This window comes from Fukomys damarensis, unplaced genomic scaffold (genome assembly GCF_012274545.1).
Source record: "Fukomys damarensis isolate Sample0158 unplaced genomic scaffold, DMR_v1.0_HiC HiC_scaffold_8, whole genome shotgun sequence".
NCBI lineage: Eukaryota > Metazoa > Chordata > Mammalia > Rodentia > Bathyergidae > Fukomys > Fukomys damarensis.
In genome coordinates this window covers 4,629,478-4,650,360 of record NW_022900920.1, presented here as the reverse complement: position 1 = coordinate 4,650,360, position 20,883 = coordinate 4,629,478, and the positions used below count along the sequence as shown (strand labels likewise).

General features: G+C 39.5%; 1 protein-coding gene across 4 annotated transcripts in view; it reads left to right on the top strand.

The window, feature by feature from the left end:
• Nucleotides 1-15,185, top strand: part of Erlin1 (ER lipid raft associated 1) — a 38,993-nt gene extending 23,808 nt beyond the window's left edge. For all 4 annotated transcript variants that reach the window (XM_010638533.2, XM_010638534.2, XM_010638535.3 and 1 more), the window contains 3 exons: nucleotides 6,271-6,360; nucleotides 12,789-12,868; nucleotides 14,658-15,185. In XM_010638533.2, the coding sequence (XP_010636835.1) occupies nucleotides 6,271-6,360; nucleotides 12,789-12,868; nucleotides 14,658-14,879 (392 nt within the window). In that variant the 3' untranslated portion in view covers nucleotides 14,880-15,185. The remainder of the gene's footprint in view (nucleotides 1-6,270; nucleotides 6,361-12,788; nucleotides 12,869-14,657) is intronic.
• Nucleotides 15,186-20,883: the final 5,698 nt, after the last annotated feature.

Genomic DNA, 20,883 nt, shown 5'->3' with positions numbered 1-20,883 from the left:
TTTCTTGAGCTACATTAGGAGTTAGAGGAGTATGGGTATTAACAGTGAACTTAGAAGTTCTTACAGCATTTTCACACCTTTAGAAGAGGGGGATTGAGACAGTGTCTCACCATGTAGTCCACATTGGCTTTGAACATGCTATGTAGGTTGGTGATGAACTCATGACTGTCCTGTCTCAGCCTCCAAGTGATGAGATTACAAGTCATATTCCACCACACCTGACACATCACTAATTTTTTTATGTTGAATCTGATAATCAAAAAGTTGGAGCTTATCTTTCTATATCTTATTTTTTAATTTCTCTTTTCTAGTAATTCATCTTTAATTATTATAGTTTATAATTTATTGGTTCCTAACAGATTGAAATTCAGCAGAAAAAAATACTTTCCCACAGGTGCTTTGAGAAAGAACTGCTGTGGAAGACATACTTTGAAGTAGAATTGCTGAGTCTTAGAGTATGCGATTCATCAGTTTTAACACACTGCCAAATTGCTTTCGAAAGTTACTCAATAACAAGTTTGAGTCGCCTTCTGCACATCCTCCTGAACCCTTGGAGTCATCAAACTTTTAAACATTTATACCAGTTCAGTGATAGACATGGGATTACATAATTTTAATTAATACTAAACTTGAATCTTGTTTATTGGTCATTGACATTTCCTTTTTCCTATATGAACTGCCTTTTAATATCCTTAGGCTGTTATTTGCTTGATTTTTTTAAGTTAAGTTTATTGGTACATTTTAGATATCCATAATGATCACATTCATCTTAGGGAATTTGTACCTGTACATGATATATCTTGACTCTTTTTTTTTTCCAATTCCCTTTCCCTCTCTGTAAACCTCCTTCCCCTCCTTATTTACAAGAGATTTGTTTTCATTCTTGATTGATGTTTTGAACTGATTTATAGGAGTTCTTTTTAATCTCTTGAGCTCTAAACTGTTCCCAAATTTATGCATTAGAATTATCTTCTCTCAATTTGTGGCTTATGTTTGAACTCTTGTATGTTCAACTTATGTATTGAATTTTTATGTGGTCAAATTCATCAATCTATTGCTTTATGATTTGTGCCTTTCTTACTAATTTCCCTACCTCAATAAAAATTCTATTTTTTAAGTTTTACTTTCCAGATTTTGTATGTGGGGCTTTTATCCATGTAGAATTTATTTTAGTGTGTAATGTGACATGCCAATTCAGTTTTATTTTTTTCCAAATGGCAAACCAAATGTCTTAGACTCTTGGATGGTTCGTTATTTCTTCTACTTATTTCTTATGCTTTGTATGTCATATAATAAGGTATAACATATTTAATTTGCCTATTCCTAGGACATCTGCTTTATTTCAGTTTTTAATTTTCCGTTTCCTGGTATTACCTTGTTTTAATTACTGTAGCTTTTATGTTAAGTCTTTCTGTCTGGAAGAGTATTATCTTAGCTGTTCCTCCTGTTAACTACTTGTAAAATTGTCCTGCACTATTCTAGGTTCTTTATTCATCCATATAAATTTAAGAACCAGCTCAAGTTCTATAAAATACTGTGTTGGGATTTTTATTTAAATCGCATGTATATGCACATCAGTTTGTAGAGAATTGCAATATCCATGATATTGAGTCGTTATATTTTTTCATTTATAAGAAATGTGTTTCAAAAAGTCCTAAGTTTCTTAAAGTTGATGGCAGATTTGTTAGAGATTTATTCCTAGTCTCCTTTAAAGTTTTTGTTGTTATAAATAGGCTGTACTTACAGGCACATTTTCTAATTGGTTGTTGCTTTTGTATACATAAACTGTTGATTTTTTTACTTAGTAGTCTTGCTGAAAATGCTATTACTGTAATAGTTCTGGATTTTCCGTGTGAGCAGTCAACGTTTTTGTATAATGACAATTCTATTGTTTTCATTATGTTTTTGTACTTTTTATTTCTTTTTTATTACTTTGGACTATGACTTTCTGTGTACAGTGACTAGAAAGGTGGTTGTAGGCAATGTAGTCTTGTCTCTGTTTTTAAATACTCCCACTGACATTTACTGTGCTTAACATCTATCAGTTAATGAAGACATTTCCTTCTATCCTTTACTAGAGCTTTTCTTGAGAAGCTGTATTTTTTAGTTAAAACTAAAAAAAGTTTCCACTTTTGTTGAAGCGAACATGTGATTTTTCTTTTTAAAGGTGTTAATGTGATGAATTACATTAATAGATTTTTTTTTATTACTGAATTTTTTGTGAGTTCCTGGATTAAACCCACTTGGGGGTTTATCATTGTAGATGTCTTTACGTGGCCTACTGCTGAGTTTTCTAGAATTTTTACTGTTTAATAAATGAAATCAATTTATAATTTTCTTACATTCCTATCATCAGACTTTGGAAGAGTTGTGAGGGTTTTTTGTTTTGTTTTTTTATATTGCGGTTCTCCTAGCCTCAAAATGAGTTGAAGAGCATTTCTTCATTTTCTGTGTTCTAAGATAAAGCAACTTTGTATAAGATACTGTTACCTCCTCTGAGATCTGGTGAAACTCAACTGTAAAAACATTTTGGTCTAATGCAATTTGTACTTTTTAAGTCAGTTTTAGCAATTTTATTTTTGTAGAAAATTGTCCATTTTATTTGATATATCAAATTTAGGGACATAAATTTATAGAATTCTCTTATGATCTTCAAAACATCTACCAAATCCATGTGCTCCCTTTTCATTCTTAATATTGTTTACTTGTGCCTCTTTCACTGGATTGGTTTTGCCAGAGATGTCTTATTTTATTCTGGTTTGTTTGTTTTTTGTTTTGTCTTGTTTTGTTACAACTGGCTTTTGTTGGCTGTTGCTTTCTTTTCAATGTTATTTACACTTATTTTTATGAGTTCCTTCTTTCTGCAGCAGCTTTGCATTTACCCATTTGTTCTTTTCTAACTTCTGGAGTTACATAATTCATTTATTTTCAGTCTTTTTAAATGGAAGTATGCAAGACAAATTTTCTTCTAATTAGTGAGATCTTCTAAATATTGAGTTTTGAAATATACTTTGCTGATTGGTGTTCAGTTTTAATTCTTTTAAAAACATTTCTATTATAATTTTTTATCTTTGACTTGTGAATTATGAAAATTATATTTTTCAGTTTCTAGTTTGATGGGTTTTTGAGGGCCTGTCTTCTATTGTTAATGTCAGAAATAAAATGTTAGAAAATAACATCTATTATATTAATTCTTAAGTGTGTATTGGAATTTGCTTTGTGACTTATCTACACATAGCCCTTCTGTGTAAAAGTTCTTTGTGTGCTTAAAAAGACTGAATATATATCCTCTATTTATTGGGTGCATGTTCCTCTATAGGAAGATCCATTAAGGTCAGACTTGTGAATTGTGTTGTTCGGTCTTCTCTATTCTTCTAATTTTATCTTTTTGAGTTATCAGTTACTTAGAAAAGTGTGTTACGATTTCCCACTGTGCCTGTTTATTTGTTGAGTTGTAGTTTTTTTTCTTTCTGTATCTTGGACTTGTATCAATAAGAGCATTCAGGTTCACATCTTCCTGGAGAATTACTTCTATTTTATAATAACGTTCTTTATCCCTAAACATTTTTTTGGCCTAGGCTCTGTTTTGTCTGATGATAATATAGCTATGCCAGATTTCTCTTGGGGTTTTTTTTTTTTTTTTTTTTTTTTTTTTTTTGCTGTATCTTCCCATCCTTTTACTTTGAATTTTCTATGTCATTATGTTTTAGGTGTGTCTCTTGTAAACAGTATATAGCTGGATTTTGTTATCTTATCCAATGTGAGAATCTGTCTTTTAACTGGTGAGTTTTAGTCTTTTTATATTTATTGTGATTGATGCTATGTTTGGATTTGTTTGTATTATTCAGTTGTGTGCTATTTACCATACTTTTTTTCCTCTGCTTTTTCCTCCTTCATTTCTGATCAGTACTAAATGACTATTTTTATTCTTTCTTCCCTTTTACTTGACTGGAAGTTTGACATTCTGTATCATATCTGTAATGTGTAACTAGTCATCACCTGTGGTATGTTAACAAGTATACCTAATTTGACAAAGTCTGAAATTAATCATTATCTCTGTTTTCTTCTTGAGCAATACTTTGGAATACTTAAACTCTTAGCACTCTTCTCCAATCTTATATAGTATCATTGCCTTGTATGTTAGTTTCATGTTGCTTGTATCCTCCCATTGATTATTGTCATGTATGTATACTTTGATTTATGAGGGTAGAGTAATGTTTTGTACTCTGCATTACCCCTGGTGATTCGTTTTTCCCCCTGCTAGGTTGATTGGTTGGTTGGTTTCCTTTCAGTCAGAACTAAGGAATGGAAAACTTCTTCAGTCTTCCTTGGTCTAAAAATCTTTTTATGTCATTCTTAAATAGGAATTCTGCACCAAACATCACTTTTTTTTTTTTTTTGGCCTCTTGTACTTGTTTACAAGTCTACTAGCAGTCTCATCGTTACTTTTGAGTAATCAGTCTTTTCTCTCTTGCTTTGAAGACTTTTGTTTTGGGGTATTCTCCAGTTTCACTGGTAATATATCTAAGGAGAGGAAAACTTACTGAACTGTTGGATAGAGTTCTTCAATCCCTCTTTTACTATAGCTGCAAACAGCAGAAGTCTTGGTTTTATGTAGGAGTCTTAGTTCTAACATTGCAAGGCTTGATTTCCAGGCTCTGCCTGTACTATTATCTAAGTCCAATTTCCTTTCTTGTGTAATACCATCCCCAGGGCAGCTACCACCTAGGCTCTCAGCTCTCCCTTTGCATACGTCACTGGAAGATCTCTCTTATGAACCCAACCATGCATTAAAAATCGTATTTTATCTAGCATTTTAAGGTGTTACCTGAAGGGTTTTCTCAGTAGCCTACTCTACCATTTTTGTGGAACTAGAAAGCTAATCATAATATCCATTGCTTTATTCCCACATGACAAAAGCAGAACTATTTAAAAGTTTTCTCTCCATTATGTGCTTCCCTCTGGGGCCAGAGATAAAATATGGTCTTCTCTTGGTATCTGTGGATATTAGTTTTAGGAAAACTAACAGACATACATCATGCCAGCGCCCATACTAAAATCTGTAGATGTTCAAATCTCCTACATAAAATAGCATATATTCCATATAATTTATACATATTCTTCCATATGACTTTATGACTTCCATATGACCTGTAATACGTACTACAATGTAAATGCTATGTAAATTGTTGTTATACTATATCGTTTAGAGAATAATGATAAAATTCTGTACATATTTAATATGTACAGAAAGTTTTTTTCTGAATATTTTCTATGTTCAATTAGTTGATTTTGCAGATGAGAAACCTATGAATACAGAGGACAGCTATGTTCATCCTCTTTGGTTAAACAGGAGAATTGAGAATGTTCTTTTAAGACTATCACTGATTGATTTTTACAGTGTAATTAGAATTTTTTCTTCCCTGGTCCTGGGTCCTTTGGCTCAGCCATAAATGTACTAAGGCTGCTTAGTTTCTCCTGTGTGTACTTGTTTGGTGCATATTCTTCCACGTACCTTTAAATCATCTCAAGGTTACCTTTACTACCTAATGTGTTCACTCCCATCACTTGTTTTCACCTTCTGGATGAGTTACCCTGCTTTTCATTTAACCTTCTACAGCAGTCACAATATTTCTCCTCTGATACTCTTTTCCTCATGTCATGGTGGTAACTTAAAAGTAGATCCTGAGTACATTAAAACAACTTCCTAGCCTGTCACTCAAGATAGAGAGCCGTCTTTCTTACCTTATTTTTTGTTGTCGTCTGGCTCCATTATCACCTCTTCATTGTGACTTGTTCATTCATACCTCCTTTTATTTGTGCTTTCTGGAATATCCTCGTAGGTCTCATCCATTATTTCCTAATAAAATTCCTTCTAGAAGGTTTTCCTTAGTTTAACTTATCTCCTTTATTCTTTCTCCTGCCATATTATGTAATTGTCTGTTACTATACATTTATGTTGCTGTTTTTGTTCTGTAGTACTTTCATAAAGTATCTTCTTTTCCCCCATTGGCTTGTATAGTTGCATTACAGACTGCAGCTATTAAGCTATTGTGCTTCCTTTTCTCACAGAACTTACACTGCCAAAATAAGACAGTGAAATAGAGAATAAATTCCTTTATTCCTTTGAGTTGTTTGGATCAATAAAACTGAAGAAAACAATTATCCATAAGTCTTTATGTAATTAAGTGTTAAACTATGTGCTACTGGTTCAAAGTGCCTCAGGAACTAGAAATGTTTTTGAGTATATCTTTTGTTTTATAATTATAGAAGCAGAGAAGATTGCACAAGTGGCCAAAATTCAGTTTCAGCAGAAGGTGATGGAGAAAGAAACTGAAAAGCGCATTTCTGAAATTGAAGGTACATTGTAGAGAGTGAGCTTCTGACCATGCTGAACTGCCTCTCTGCGCTGGGGACCAGCTCTTGATTTTCTTGCGTAGAGAGTAATCAGGTGTTCCGGTCTGGAGGAAGTAGCTAGCCCAATATTCTAGACAAAATTTCTTTTAATGCTATTACATCTATTCTTCCTTTGGTTTGTGACTCTGTTAGATCACCTTTTCATTTTTTTTTTCCTTAAATTGGGTCTTATTAGCCATTACTTTATTCTCAGAAAAAATATGAGAATTATTCATAATCATTTGTAAGGAATATACAAAAGAATAAACCACAGTACCAACAGTCTCTTTTTTATCTGTCAACCATAACTAATCAGCTGGCGGGGAGAGCAGTTTTCAAGGAGAATCTCAAAACTCGAATCCCATAGTGATGAAGCAGGAAACAGTGAACACCCCAGCACAGATAACTCCATTAACACAAGCAAAAAGCAGCTTTCACTGTTGCTGGCAGCTCAGCAAGTGACTCCTGTCAATCTCGAGAGTCCTAGGTAGATGTTTGTACTTTCCTATAGACTGCTTTTTACATATACAAGGCTCAATTCCATTGGAGTTTCTCTGGGAATACAGCAAGCAGTACGCAAAGCAGAGCAGCAGAGAAGGGGAGAGCAGAGTTCTGGCAGGACTTCCTGAGTCTGTTACGCTCCTTTGGTGACAGGTTACAGAAGTTGTCATGGCTACTCAGGTACATTCTACAAAGAGCCTGGTTACCTAGTTAGCCCACAGTTGCCCAATTCCATATGGCAGGGTGGTCTTCTTATTTCCCCCTTTGAGGCTTCGATTGAAGTCTCACTTTTTATATCAACTTTTATTGTTTACATCATATTTTATCTTATTAATGTCCATGATTATATAATCTTTTATAGATTGATTATCATTTAGCTCATAAGACCGGCTGTTTTTGATCTATGGTGGTTATTATTGTGGAAGTCTCTTGATACAGACTAGTGCCTCCATGTCATCACCTCTCTTATTTATTTGTAATCTGAAGTCTTTGTCCTCCTCCTGTTTTGGGTACTTGGGGTCTATGATGCTGATACTGACTGGATTACATGTCCCAAGCCCCCCAGGGTCAGGGGTCTTCATTTCTCTAAAGGAGATCCCCTCTGTCAGGTGGCCTATTTTATACACGGCCAGTAGGGGCAACAATTCATTGGTGGATCTCTATATCAATCCCATGGGTTATTTTTCCAGACACACATATACTTTATGCCCCTGCATGATGTGTAGGGAAACTGGATTGCTCCATAATGGCGGGGTGGTGGGGGTAACACACATTTGATTAGCTTTAAAGGCAGAATTGATAGCTGAACAAATATAAAAAAATAAAATCATTAGTTCCCCTCGCCTTAATTTTGTGGTATTGTTTATCAAGGGTCCTAATTTGTCCCTGGTGCAAGACACAGTAAGGATTTCAAACTCCCAAGTAGTTCCTGTTTCTGGGTTAAAGCACATGGGTGGGGTACAGTCCTTAGGCTAATACATAGTCAAATTATGTGTGCAGGTTTCTGTGACCTCTCCTTTACCGCATAGTAAGTATGAAAAAGCAAAACAGTCATAACAGAAGTTCCTGTCTGAGTGACACACAGGGAGGGGTCACAGTTGTTGGTTGCCCCTGTGGGAATTAATTCCTCAAGTGTCACTCCTGGAGTGGAGGAGATGAGAGCCCCTAATAAAAGCAACCAATACCAGTGAAACATCTTACCCACAAAAGGAAGGTGAGGGCAAACAGACAACTTAGTTTTAGTTAGCTGGGGCAGTCTCAGCAAGGGCTATGTCAGAAAGCAGGGAAAGAAATCCTACTAAAAGCAAAAGGTATCAGTTCATCACAGGTCAGAACAAAGGTATGTAGTCCTGTCCTTAGCAGCACCCTCAGGTTTCTGCCATGCATAGATTCATCAGCCCCCGGAGTGATTAGAGTAGGGTTGATGTCTTCTGCTGACTTTGGCTTGGTTCCCCTCTGAGTCAATATGATCTTGGTGTCATGATGAGAGTCTTTGGAACATCTGCAGTCTGGTGTTGCAGTCTTTTTTTACTCAACTGTGTGGATCCATGCGGATCTCTTTTTATTCAGACTGTCATGGGGGTAGTCAAAATGACTGTTGGTGAACCTTTTTATTTGGGCTTAAGACTGTCTTGTTACCAGTCTTTGCCCAAATTGAATCTCTTGGAGAGAAAGGGTGGAGTGGTCTAGAGATGCTAACAGGGGCCCTTTTTAAGGCTGAAGAGGCTATCTTTTGGGAGATGTTTTCTAGTTCAATCGTCTTTTTTAAAATAGCTCTTCCTGATGTCTCTAGAGGGTGTGCTAGTCCTCTCAAGACAGGGAGTGGCCTGGCAAACAGAAGCTTATAGGGTGAATAGCCTGTTCTCTTGTGCAGAGTGCAACGTATTCAGAGAAGCACAGTGAGTAAGGCCTGGGCTGAGGTGAGCCCAGCCTCTTACCCTGCTTTTGGGCTTCTGTTCATCCTCTATTTTTTCCGAGCTCTGGGGCCTATAGGCTGCATATAAATTCCAATTAATCCCCACTGCCTTTGCCACCCCTTGGACCACTGTTGTCATAAAAGTGGGACCCTTGTCTGATCCTGTGTTCAATGGAAGCCCATAGCAGGGAATGATTTTTTGTAGCAATTTCTGTGTCACTTCTTGGGCTTTCTCTGTCTGACAAGGGAAAGCCTGTACCCAGTTGGAGTAAGTACAGACCATAACCAAGAGGTAACCAAATCCTCTGTACTTGGGCAGTTTTGTGACATCAACTTGGATATCTGCAAAAGGCACTGCCCCTATCCTCTGGACCCTTGCTGGGACACTTGGTGTTGTCTTTGGATTGTGCTGAGCACAAGTCACACACCGCTGGACAGTTTTGTTTGGTCAGGGCCGTCAATCATGGGATATAAAAGTAGCGGCCGAGCACAGCCTCTAATTTTTTTTTTTTCCTAGGTGGGTAGTGGTCGGGACTTCACAGCTTTTTCTAGAGTCACAGCTGCGTAGCCAGCCCTCCGTTTCCCAGTCTCATCTATGTGGCTACTCCCTCCACAAAGAACTTCAATTCAGGCCGTTGGAGAGGTTGGTCTCGCAGATCTGGCCGGCTGGAGTAAATCTGTTCTGTGGCCTCCTCATTATCATGTATGGGCCCCTCTAGCTAGGGAAGGAGGGTAGCTGGGTTTAGGTTGTTAGAGACTTCTACCCTGATTCCCAAGTTTTTGCAGAGCAAACTTTGGTATTGGGTCAGACACAAATTGATGGGTCAGACATGAATTGATAAGTCAGTGGTGGCCATTAGCATTCATAAGGGTGACTACAGCGTGTGGGACTTGCACTCATAGGTCTTGGCCTAGAGTCAGTTTGTCAGCCTCTTTGATCAAAAGAGCCATTGCAGCCAAAGCCCTCAGGCAAGGAGTCCACCCTTGTGTAACTGTCTAGTTGTTTGCACAAATACGCCATCAGTCTTCTCCATGAACCAAGGGTATGGACTAACACCCCTATTGCGGTTTTTTTTTGCTCAGTCACATGGATAGTGAAGGGCTTACTCAGACCATGCAGGCCCAAAGCTGCTACTTCCCAGAGCTTCTCCTTCAGGGTCTTGAAAACAGACTTGTTCTATTTCCCAGGTCAGGGGATCTTTTTCTCCCCTCTTTGTGGCTTTATAGAGGGGCTTAGCTAGGATGGTGCAGTTGGGAATCCATATCTTATAAAAGTCTGATGTTCTCAAGAACTCTTGAAATTGTCTTTTGTTCACATTCAGGGCTAGTTTTGGATTGAGTCCCCATTGAGAGTCATCTGAATTGGCCAGTCTTGGAGCCTCTATTTTTTTTTTTTCTGGGGACAGTTAGGACAAGAACCTTGGAGGTGGCAGTTCAAGCACATTTTTCTGTCCATAAAATTGATTTTGGCCCTTAACTTGGTGAAGAAATCCCTCCCTAAGAGGGAAGTTGTACAGTCAGGCATGTACAAGAACTGATGGACCACCCTGTGACCCCCTATTTTGCAAATCCAAGGCTGATGAAAGACATGCCTTAGTTTGTCCCGAGGCCCCTTGATGTCAGTTGTCTTATGGCTAAGAGGCCAAGAGGGGAATATAACAACAGAATGGTGTGTTCCCCTATCATTTAGGTCTGGAGAATTTCAGTCTGATGAGGCCTTGTGGAAGAAGCAGGGGACAGTTTCGGCCCAAACCAGAAGTCAGATTGAATACATGGATACACAGTAGAGTCCAAATGGAAGTGCATGGGGGTGGAGGTGCAGCTGAGACTGCAGCTGACAAGGGGCTGACCTGGAACTGAAGGGCTTAACTCTGGAACAGCTGAGAGTCCTGGAGCTGGGGCTAATATTTGTTGCCCAAAAGTGGGAGGTTGGTCCAGTAGTGGGAGATACATATATATATATATATAAAGCTGAATCATCTGGATCACCCTCAAAAATGGGCAGAGTTTTGGCAGGTCTTTGCCTGTTTGGATGGACCCCTTATGACGACCAGAACTTGGGAGAGGGCTTCCTTCAGCCAAGAACTAGCTATAATCTTAAATCCACAAAGAACTAGCTATAATCTTAAATCCATATAAGGGGATTGATCTGGGTGTTTGGGGGCTTTCTGTTTTAACCTGATAAGCTGTAACACTTTTTGGACTAAGTTTTTTTGTTTTTTAATGAGACCTGTTAGGGCCATCCAACTGAAAGGATGACCATTTTATCTCATAAAGGGTTTTGAGTTTCCCTGGAGTAAGTTTCTGACCATAATCTCCAGTAAATACCTTTTTAATTTTTTTTTTTTTTTTTTGATCATGATCATTAGAGGAGTGTTTTTACTGTGGTTCCCTCCCACAGAAATGAACAACAAACAAGCCAGACTCCTCTCAGAGATATTTCAGGCCCCTCTTAACATTGTCAGGCCAATGATTCTGGCTGTCACCACAGTGCTGCCCTAAGCTGTATAAGGTGGCCTGTGGTTTGGGACTCCATGCTTTGGCCCACCCTGTGTACCCCCACTAGAGTCTGGAATGTGATGTCCACCTCATTTACATACAAGCACAGATTCAACCAAACAAATACTCCCTTCCATCAATAGCCGTGGCCAAACCTGCCTTCTGGTGGCCTGGTGTTCATTTCACTGCAGTCCCACAGATAGCCAGGGAATACAGAAGGTGATCAGACCTCTTTTGGAGACTCCTACTTGGATCTCGTCTTCAAAATGGGGCCCTCAACTTTACCCTGATTCAGATGTCTCAGATGCCTTTTGGTCCTCTCCATGTGAGCATTTCTCAGGGAGTCAGCTGGGTTATCTTGGCCGGGCCATCCTGCGGGGAGACTCCCACACAACAGATGCATGCTCAGCAGGAGCTCATTGTCCAGCAGCGGAGCTCCCCTGCTCTGCCTGTGAGGGAGGCAGTGACCATCTGTGACGGTGCTGGGCCCCAGTGCTTCCTAGCCAGTGTACCGAATGAAGCAGGAAACGGTGAACACCCCAGCATAGATAACTCTTAACACAGAGATGGGAGCAAAAGGCAGCTTTCACTGTTGCTGGCAGCTTAGCAAGTAACTCCTGTCACTCTCGAGAGCCCTAGATAGAAGTTTGTACTTTCCTATAGACCTCTTTTTACATATACAAGGCTTAATTCCATTGGAGTTTACCTAGGAATATAGCAAGCCGGATATAAACAAAGCAGAACAGCACAGAAGGGGAGAGCAGAGTTCTGGCAGGACTTCCTGAGTCTCTTACACTCCTTTGATGACAGATTACAGAAATTGTTATGGCTACTCAGGTACATTTTACAAAGAACTTGGTTACCTAGTTAGCCCGTAGTTGCCCAATAGCACAGTTTACCCATAGTTGCCCAATTCCATGCGGAGGGGGGTACATTCCTCTCTCAGTAACATGTTGATGTTCTGGGCTCAGTCTTGAGGACACTTTTGCTGACATATAGCTGCTTCCCTTTCTCTCTGTGTTAACTGATTCTGAATCAAATTTGGAGAATCTCAGGACAGTGAGATAAGTAGAAAAGAGATTTTATGTCTGGGCTTTTTTATTTTACTTGAAGCCTGGATGGGCGTGTGCGTTAGATGATGGGAGGTAGAAGAAGGAAGCACTTGGCCCAGGGATTTAGCTCAGTGGTGCTGCCTCATAGGTGCAAGGTCCGGAGTTTGATCCCTGGTACCCAAAAAAAATGAATCTCTTTGGTAGAAATGAGTGGGCTCAGATGAGCTGTCACTCAGCAGAGACAAGAATATTTCTGCTTCAGAAAGAGCTGTCTAGGGACTTGAATTTGAAAGCTGCTAATATAAACTTCAAGTAAGGTAAGCATTTGAAATATTAAATAACAGAAAAAGAGACTCTTAGCCAGCTCAGGGAATGGACTAGCAGCTTACCTTCGTTTTAAACACCATTACTGTTTTACTTGCCAGATGCTGCCTTTCTGGCGCGAGAGAAAGCAAAAGCAGATGCTGAATATTATGCTGCACACAAATATGCCACCTCAAACAAGGTAAGAGGTTCTCTGTACCACTTTCCTAGTGATGGCTTGGATTTACTTTCCCTTTTCAGGGGCTCTAATATGGTAGAGGTGGTTTTATTCATTGTCAAAAAAAGGGAGTGACCAACCCATCAGAATCAGCCAGTTGCTTAGTGAAACTTACTGCATACTCGTTGAATAGGGAACTTTCTATCATTTCTTTTAGTGGGGAGTTAGGACAAAGGCGAACATAAACGCTGATCATTTGCCATAAATCCACTCATTTGGTGATACAGGGACCCAATGTTCTGTTAATGTTGGAGATCTCTGGCAGAGTGACAAGAAAGAGTGAAGTTGAGGTTCATTTAGAATTGCTTTCCAGATAAAGTAGCTTTTTGGAATAGTAGCTAAGCTTGTTTAGAGCAATGTTTTTTACAGAGCTGTTCTTGGCATTTGGGGATGAAATACTCTTTCATTGTTGGAAGACTCATGCTGGGGAGATATTTTGCATCCCTGGCCCTGACCTGCTAAATGTTGTGCTCACTCGTGGTTTTAACAGTCGCATACATGCACATTTCCAGATGCCAACAGTTGTTTTTTGCATTTTAAAAACTGTTGTAGTCATGAGGTGTTTCATGCGTGATAACTTGAGAAAGAAGTAGAGTGATACATGAGTAAATAATTTTTATTGAAGGACTAGGGTAAGTTAACCAGAGAGTAAGGCCTAATAAGCAGGAATTATTTAATGAAGAGGCAGCTAGAACCTTTATAGGATTCAGGAAAGGGAAGGGTATGTCCAACATTTATAGTTATTAATTATAGGTAAAACTTTGAGAAGGGCAGTGGTTTTATGTCAGATAGTAACCTCTATTAAAAAGGACTTAAGAGTTAATTTAGGTGTGCACTCTGACCAGATTTGACTGGAGTAGTTTGACAGAGGATGTGAATCAGCTGGACAAGGTAAAGGTCCAGGGAATGGAAGAGTCAGAGTCCGACTACAGAGTCAGACTGTCAGAGAGCAAAGGTAGGTGCTATGGAACTAGGAAGGATAAGAAGGGTTTTTATCAGAAGACAGTCTGGGACTCAAAGTGGAGGAGAAGATTACTATAGAAAGTTCTGGGGGGCTTTGCAAGTATATATTCTGGAGAACAGGGAAATTGAATTTTAATCAAACCCAGAAAGATTTTGGTTGGATATATCCTGGCACCATGATTTAAACAAAACAAAAACATTATGGGAAGGAAATCTGTGGTCAATACATATCTGGTTTATCTATTATAAAAAATTTAAGTGGCCAGCTTTCTTATAAAAGCAGGATGCCAAATCAGGTGAATTTTTGAGATTTTCCAGTTCTAGAATCACAAAGGCAGAATCACAGGCAACTCACTATAAGCCCAGGCCTTTCCTTATAGTTCTGGAGTCTCATCCATTGTCCTGTGTACCTCTCTCAAGAGAATCAGCCAAAATTCCAGGTCAGTTTCAACTTGAATTCTGCTAGATGAAATAAGAAAGTGAATATGAAAGTACTTTTTAGGCCCTAAATCACTCTACAGATACCATCACTAATTATTATTTATTTCCCCAAGTCCCTCCCATTGGGATTTGAATCCAATCCATTGGGATTCTCCTACATTAAGACAGGAGCTTAGGAAAGGAATTCTAAGTCAAATGTTTGATGCCATAACCATATTCCAAAGACAGAGGGTCATTGGTAGCCATTCAGAGTTGAGTCATGATACTCAGGAGACCAGTGTAGAGAAAAAGGAGGTGACTGTTGCACCAAAATATCCTGATGCCTTTGCTTTTGTTTGCCCCCACACAGCACAAATTGACCCCGGAATATCTGGAGCTCAAAAAGTACCAGGCCATTGCTTCTAACAGTAAGATCTACTTTGGAAGCAATATCCCGAGCATGTTCATGGACTCCTCTTGTGCTTTGAAATATTCAGATGTTAAGACTGGAAGAGAAAGCTCCCTGTTCCCCAAGGAGGCTTTTGAACGCTCTGGAGAGAGCCCCATCCAAAACAAGAAGAGCACAGGTTGATGCAAGAGATGGAAATGTTCTCCCATATCAAGATGTGGCCCAAGGGGCTAAGAGGGAACAATGATTATATGGACTCTTCAGATTTACAGAGAATTTGCACTCTGTTCTGGCTGTCTTGTGATAGTCCTGGTTTATCAGCTGATTGCGGGATAGAGCCAAGCTGTCTGGCATTCAAATGGTCTTTTCAGCCACAGTTTTATCAAGTATCCTGTATGTTTTCTTTTTTAAACTGGTACTCATAAATGAGAGAAAGTTTATGCTAAGATACTGCCTGCACTGGAATGTTAAACACTAAATATATAACAAGCTGTGTTTTTCTAAGCTGAGATCTATTGAATAATGTTTACATTGGTCCCAGGGGACATGTGTGTTCAGCCAATCAAGAGATAGGATGACAGAAGACTGCCAGACATGGTAAGTTAAAGAAGACTGATGGCACTTGGGACCCAGACTCTGGGTCCACATGTGATTGATATCCAGGCCACTGAGGTTCCCCAGGACATGATCTTCCACTTGAGCAACCATTTACTTGATATGATTTGCACCATTGTTTTCCTATAGTTGGGTTGGTGGCTTACAGGGACAAGTGCTTTGCCACCCCGCCAGAGATTCCTCATAGAAATTCCTAATCAATAGTTTGTTGCATTAATAGAGTCAGAGATAAGGAGGGCTTGGTTTAAAGTTTAGAGAGAGAAAATCTTTGCTCTGAAGCCCTACACTCCCTCAATTGGGTGATGATTGTCAGTATTGCTGCCCCAGGTCATATGTGACTAAGGTACTGTGTGTGGTTTTTAGTCACAGGCAACTCCTTAAATAGCACCTCCCAGCTCTGGCTGCCCAAGAGTTTGACAGGGCTGCAACCAGATATAGCAGTATACAGTTCCTAACCACTCACTTCATAGTGTATCATAATTGCAGGAAGTTTTTATTTTTAAAACTGGATTTGGGGAACATTCATTTGCCCCAGCACTTCTATCTGAAAACCAACTTCTAGGGCAGCCAGTGGTTTCTACTACATTTACCACATTGATCTTAGTATTGTTCACCAAATGTGAATAATAGTAACCTAGAAAGCATCCTTGGTTATCTTTGTTTCCTTCTCTCCTGGCCACAGGAGGTTAAAATGAAAATGTTTTTCCAGCTTTCACCTTCAGTCAATCACATTCCATTGCCTTCCTGGGCAACCAATGAATTTAATTTTCTGTAAGAACATGACAGAGTTAACCTGTGGCTATAGGAAATCTACTTCATCTAGACCTTTTTTTTTTCTTCAGATTAACTTTCTTGGAACATTTGATGCATATTAGGCCTGGATTTGTGCAGCTTGTGGATATCACTGTGTAGACTCTGTTTGAAGCTGGACAGAAAAGGCATGGGACCACTTCCAGAACTCTCAGATGTCAGGCTCTTGACAGCTGTAGGTTGACAGCTGTAGGTTGTGCCAAACACTATTTGGGAAAGGAAAGCCCAGATTTGAAAGGGTCTTTTCCCTGGGCCTTAGGCATTTGTATGGAATATGGAGAAATTTTCATTTTTGCTCATTTCTATAAATTCTTTTGAATGAATTTTGTGTCCTTTAGGCCTCCTTAAAAGAAATTTTGAATTATAAAAATAAACTTGTATTGTTGCTGCAGATAAATGATCGTTGTGGGAAATCTGAATCAGTGACTTTTGTGCTTTTATTTCTAGAGGTGTTCCTGTTCCCATAAGTGAAGAGCGATTATAGCTCCAAAGCAATGGCTGTGGGTTTCCTTACCACCCACAAGCCCCGGTGGCAGGGTTGAGGAACAGGGAAGTGTCATTGTGAATCTTTAAAGATAATACTTCTACTTAAACTCTCTGTGGAGTAAGCTTCCCTGTGCCCACTCAGTGAGCTCTAAGTCTTGCCGTCCTTCAGGGATGTTCCTTTTGACAAATATATACTGTAATCTTGAAGTCTAAATTTATATGTGAAATGCTACCTTTTTTAAAACAAGAAATTAAATAAAATTATTTTACTATCAGTGACTGTGTATGTGTGTTTTGTTTTCCCCCTATATCTTCATTATTTTCTGGCTTCTTAACATACTCTTAAAGTTGTCGTACCCATTTCAGCTAGCCAGTTTATTTGCCAGTTGAATTTAACTCCTACTTTTTCCAGGGTGTTGCCTATCTGGAAGAAGACTTTTAAAAAACTGGTCTTCTACACTTCCCTGACTCCTCGAATTTAACAAGGAATATTCTGTTTGTGGGACAGAGCAATAGCAGAGATGTGATGGGGAGGATAGTGTCATGTATATTAGGCCTGAACATGTGCAGCTTGAGTCCAGATGTCCTCCCAAAGCCTCCTGCAGTTATAGGCGGGGTTTTACAGAGGTGCCTGGATCAAGGGGGTGTCATGCTGGGATCAAGGTTATATAATTACTAAATTAGTCCAAGGATTGGTTTGGTATAGTTCTGGGTGTGGATAATGGGAAAACCCACCCTGGATGTGAGCGCTACCCATCCTAAGGGCATGTAGCCTGGATAGAACATGAGGGACGGAAAGGTCTGCTGTCATCCCTTCCTCCTTCACTACTTTGCTGCCTTCTGCCCACCTTGAACCGTTTCTCCCTCTTCTGCCATGCCACCCTGCCTTGGAGCCAGCAAGCTAAAATGATACTCTAAAAAGTGTGAGCTAAATAAACCTATTCTCCTTTAACTTTGGGTGTTGAGTATTTTGTCTCAGCAAAGAGAAAAAGTAAAGACAATGCCCCTTTGGAGCCTTCCCTGAGAACTAAAATACTTTACACTAAGGAAGGAGGGAGAAACAGGCAGAGGGAGTACTACTTATATTATGCTAGCAGTGGTGTGATATAACAGGTTTCACTAAGTCAGATGTTATCAGCCCACAAGTCAGGATTGGATCTGGGTTGACCTGGGGAACATTCCCTCTTGACAATTTCAGCTGTGCTGTTGGGCCAGCAGGGAATGGTAATTGGGAATTTTGGGAAGAGGAACCCTTTTACAAGTTCCTCCTGGGATCCATTCCTGTAGTACCTCACATTAGCTGCTATAAACCAGGAAGCTTTAACTCAAACTCTGTATTCTGTAGGCTTTGGGTAGGTATTCAGATGAAATGAATTCTGCCCTAACGGTGAAGAATTTTGTAAATTAGAAGTTAGAGCTTCTAATTACTTCAGTATTAGGTCCCAAGTATGTGCATGCAAGGATCTGAGATCTGTCTGACCATTGCTGATCTTTCCAGCCATTCTGTAAGACCCTTAAGTATGCCTTCTACTTCTTTGTGTATAATTTACCATCTAACTGGCTTATTCTTCCTACCTTATTGCACCACCTTTCCTTTTATAACTGCTAATGAGTCTTCATCACTGCTTTAAGAGGTCACCCTGAATTACATGCTCAAGTTAGTCTCCTGTTCTTCACATCTCTTAATGCTCTTCACTCTCCTTACCTGCCTCATGTATATTAACACAAACTAAGCTCTACTGAGGACAGAGACTGTGACTATGCTCTTGAATGAGTATTTTACCTATTGGCTAAAATATTAGTCCCTTTTGCACCAGTAAAACAAAATACCTGCAATTTAAAGGAGAGGTTTTGGCTCCCAGTTCCAAAGGATTCTGTCCATAGTTGTATGGCTCCAAGGCAGAAATAATGTGGTCAAAGAATGTGGCCGTGGAAAACTCACACAATGACAGCCAGGAACTGAGAAGGAGAAGCTAGGGAAAGAATACACCCTGGTCACATGCCCAGTGACCCACCTCTTCCAAGCAAGCCCATGCCTTCTAAAGGCACACTCAGCCATGAACTTGACAGTGAATTAATCCAATATTCCCGTGATCCAATCACCTTTTAAAAGCCCTACCTCTAAACATGAGACTTCTGGGAAACAACATAAATCTAAATCATATTATTCCACCCTACTCCCCAAAAGGCTCATGTCCATCTTATGCAAAATGCATTTATTTCCTCTCTTAAAAGAGAGTTGCTAAAGTCTTCAGTAACAGAACTTTACTGTTTTGGGGGGTTATTTTTTTTTCCTTTTTTCTTTTTTTAAGTGGAGTGTGCTAGATGTATCTATAATTTTGTTCATATGACTGCAGAACCTGGAAAAGCTGTTGTTGCTATTGATGCATAACATACTGCTATTATTGGTCTTTTTATATAAATATATACGTATGTACATTTATAACTTGAATTTTTGGAAACTAACTGCCATCAACTTTGGAAAAAGTTATCCCAGCTTACTGTGTTGAGTTAGCATTGTACAGAAGTTAACAGCCATGTTGGTCTAGAAATGTTAAAACTTAATTTTTTCCCATTTGTACATGGGTAATGTACTATATATATTAAATATTAAGGCCTTATCTATGTGGGCTTGATTACAGAAACTAATAAAGTATTCTCTAAATTTAAAAAAAAAACTTGCCAAAGTCTTAATAGCTGGGCATTGCTGAAAAGTCCAAATCCAAAGTCTCCACTGATACTCAAAATAGACTCCTGTGAGCCCCTGTAAAAGTCAGAACATTGAGTACTTCCAGTATACAACGGCACAGCATAAACATTCCTGTTCCAAAATGGAGGAAAGTGTGGACAGAAAGGAATTTAACCACATCAAAACTAAAAACCAGTAAACATTAAATTGTTCTTGTACAGGTCCATTGGCAGCACATAAGTTACAGCAAGAGGTGAAATCCAAAGGGCTTGGACAGCTTTCCCCCTGCTGCTTTTCTCAGCAGACAGTTCCCATTCTTGCCATCTCCAACTTTCTAGGGTCCCCACTACACTGCTGGCTTCACTCAGCTTCACATACTGTTCTTTCGGGGGCACACTGCCTGGCCTCTGAAATCTGGGCGGAAGCCTCCATGACCTCACAACTCTTGCATTCTGCATCTTGGAAAAACTAGCACCATATGGATAACACGAAGGTCTTGTTCCAGTAGGAGCCATAGCAGGTCCCCTTTGGACAAGGGCTGCAGCAGCCTGAGTGCATGGGTGACTGAACTCTAGGAAACACTTCCCTAAATTAACCTGAATGAATTGATGTCCCTGGAGCTCTCTTCTCAAAGCAAAGTCTGTCAAAGTTGTTTATCTTTTTACACCCTTGAGCCTGTGAAATGTAGGGTCTGGCCAATTCCTAATATGACTTCAAGCTGTCTTTCCTATTGTCCTGCTACAAAGTAGTTGGCTTCTTTTTAATGCTAATCTTTCAGCAACCATGTTCTCTCCCTCCCCCCACCCTCTGCCCCCAGTACCAGAAATTGAACTCGGGACCTTATGTTGGCAAGGAAGGCATGGAGGCACTGAGCTAAATCTCTGGCCCACAAACATGTTCTTCTTTGCCCCAACTTTGCAGGTGCTTCCTTCTGCAAAATTTTCAAATCATCCATCTTTGCTTTATGCTCCTGATTCTCATTGTAGAGTTTGCTAAAAGCAAACCATGCCACAGCTTGCACATTGAGCTATTTTCAAATTTTCTCCACCAGATCAGTTTCAGTTTGCAAAAGCATCCTCCTGAGCCTGAGTTTTTACTGTCCATATTTCTATCAGCATTCTGGTCCTCTAAGCTTTAACTAGAATTACCTATCAAGCTCACTTACTTGTGTTCAGTATTCTAAGGCTTCTGTACCTGGCACCTCCAGACCTTTCCAAACTTGTCCCAGGAACCTGTTCCAAAGGCCATAGTCGGGTATGGTCACAGCAACAACCCCACTCCCGGTACCAGTTTTAATGTTTTTCCAGTTGTTGGACATATACCCAACACCCAAAACTCAGGTGATGGAGTTTTTGGTTTTTTTCTGGCTCATAATTTCAAAGGATTCAGTCTATGGTCTGTCTACTGGCTCCAAGACAGCAGAATAAAAAAACAGCAGAGGAAGGCTGCTCACATCATGGCAGTTGAGAATGGAGCGGGCCAGGGATTTAGCTTAGTGATGGCCCACCTGCTTTGCAGATGCAAGGTCCTGAGTTTGATCCTTGGAACCAGAAAAAAAAAAAAAAAAAAAAACAGGGAAGAAATCAC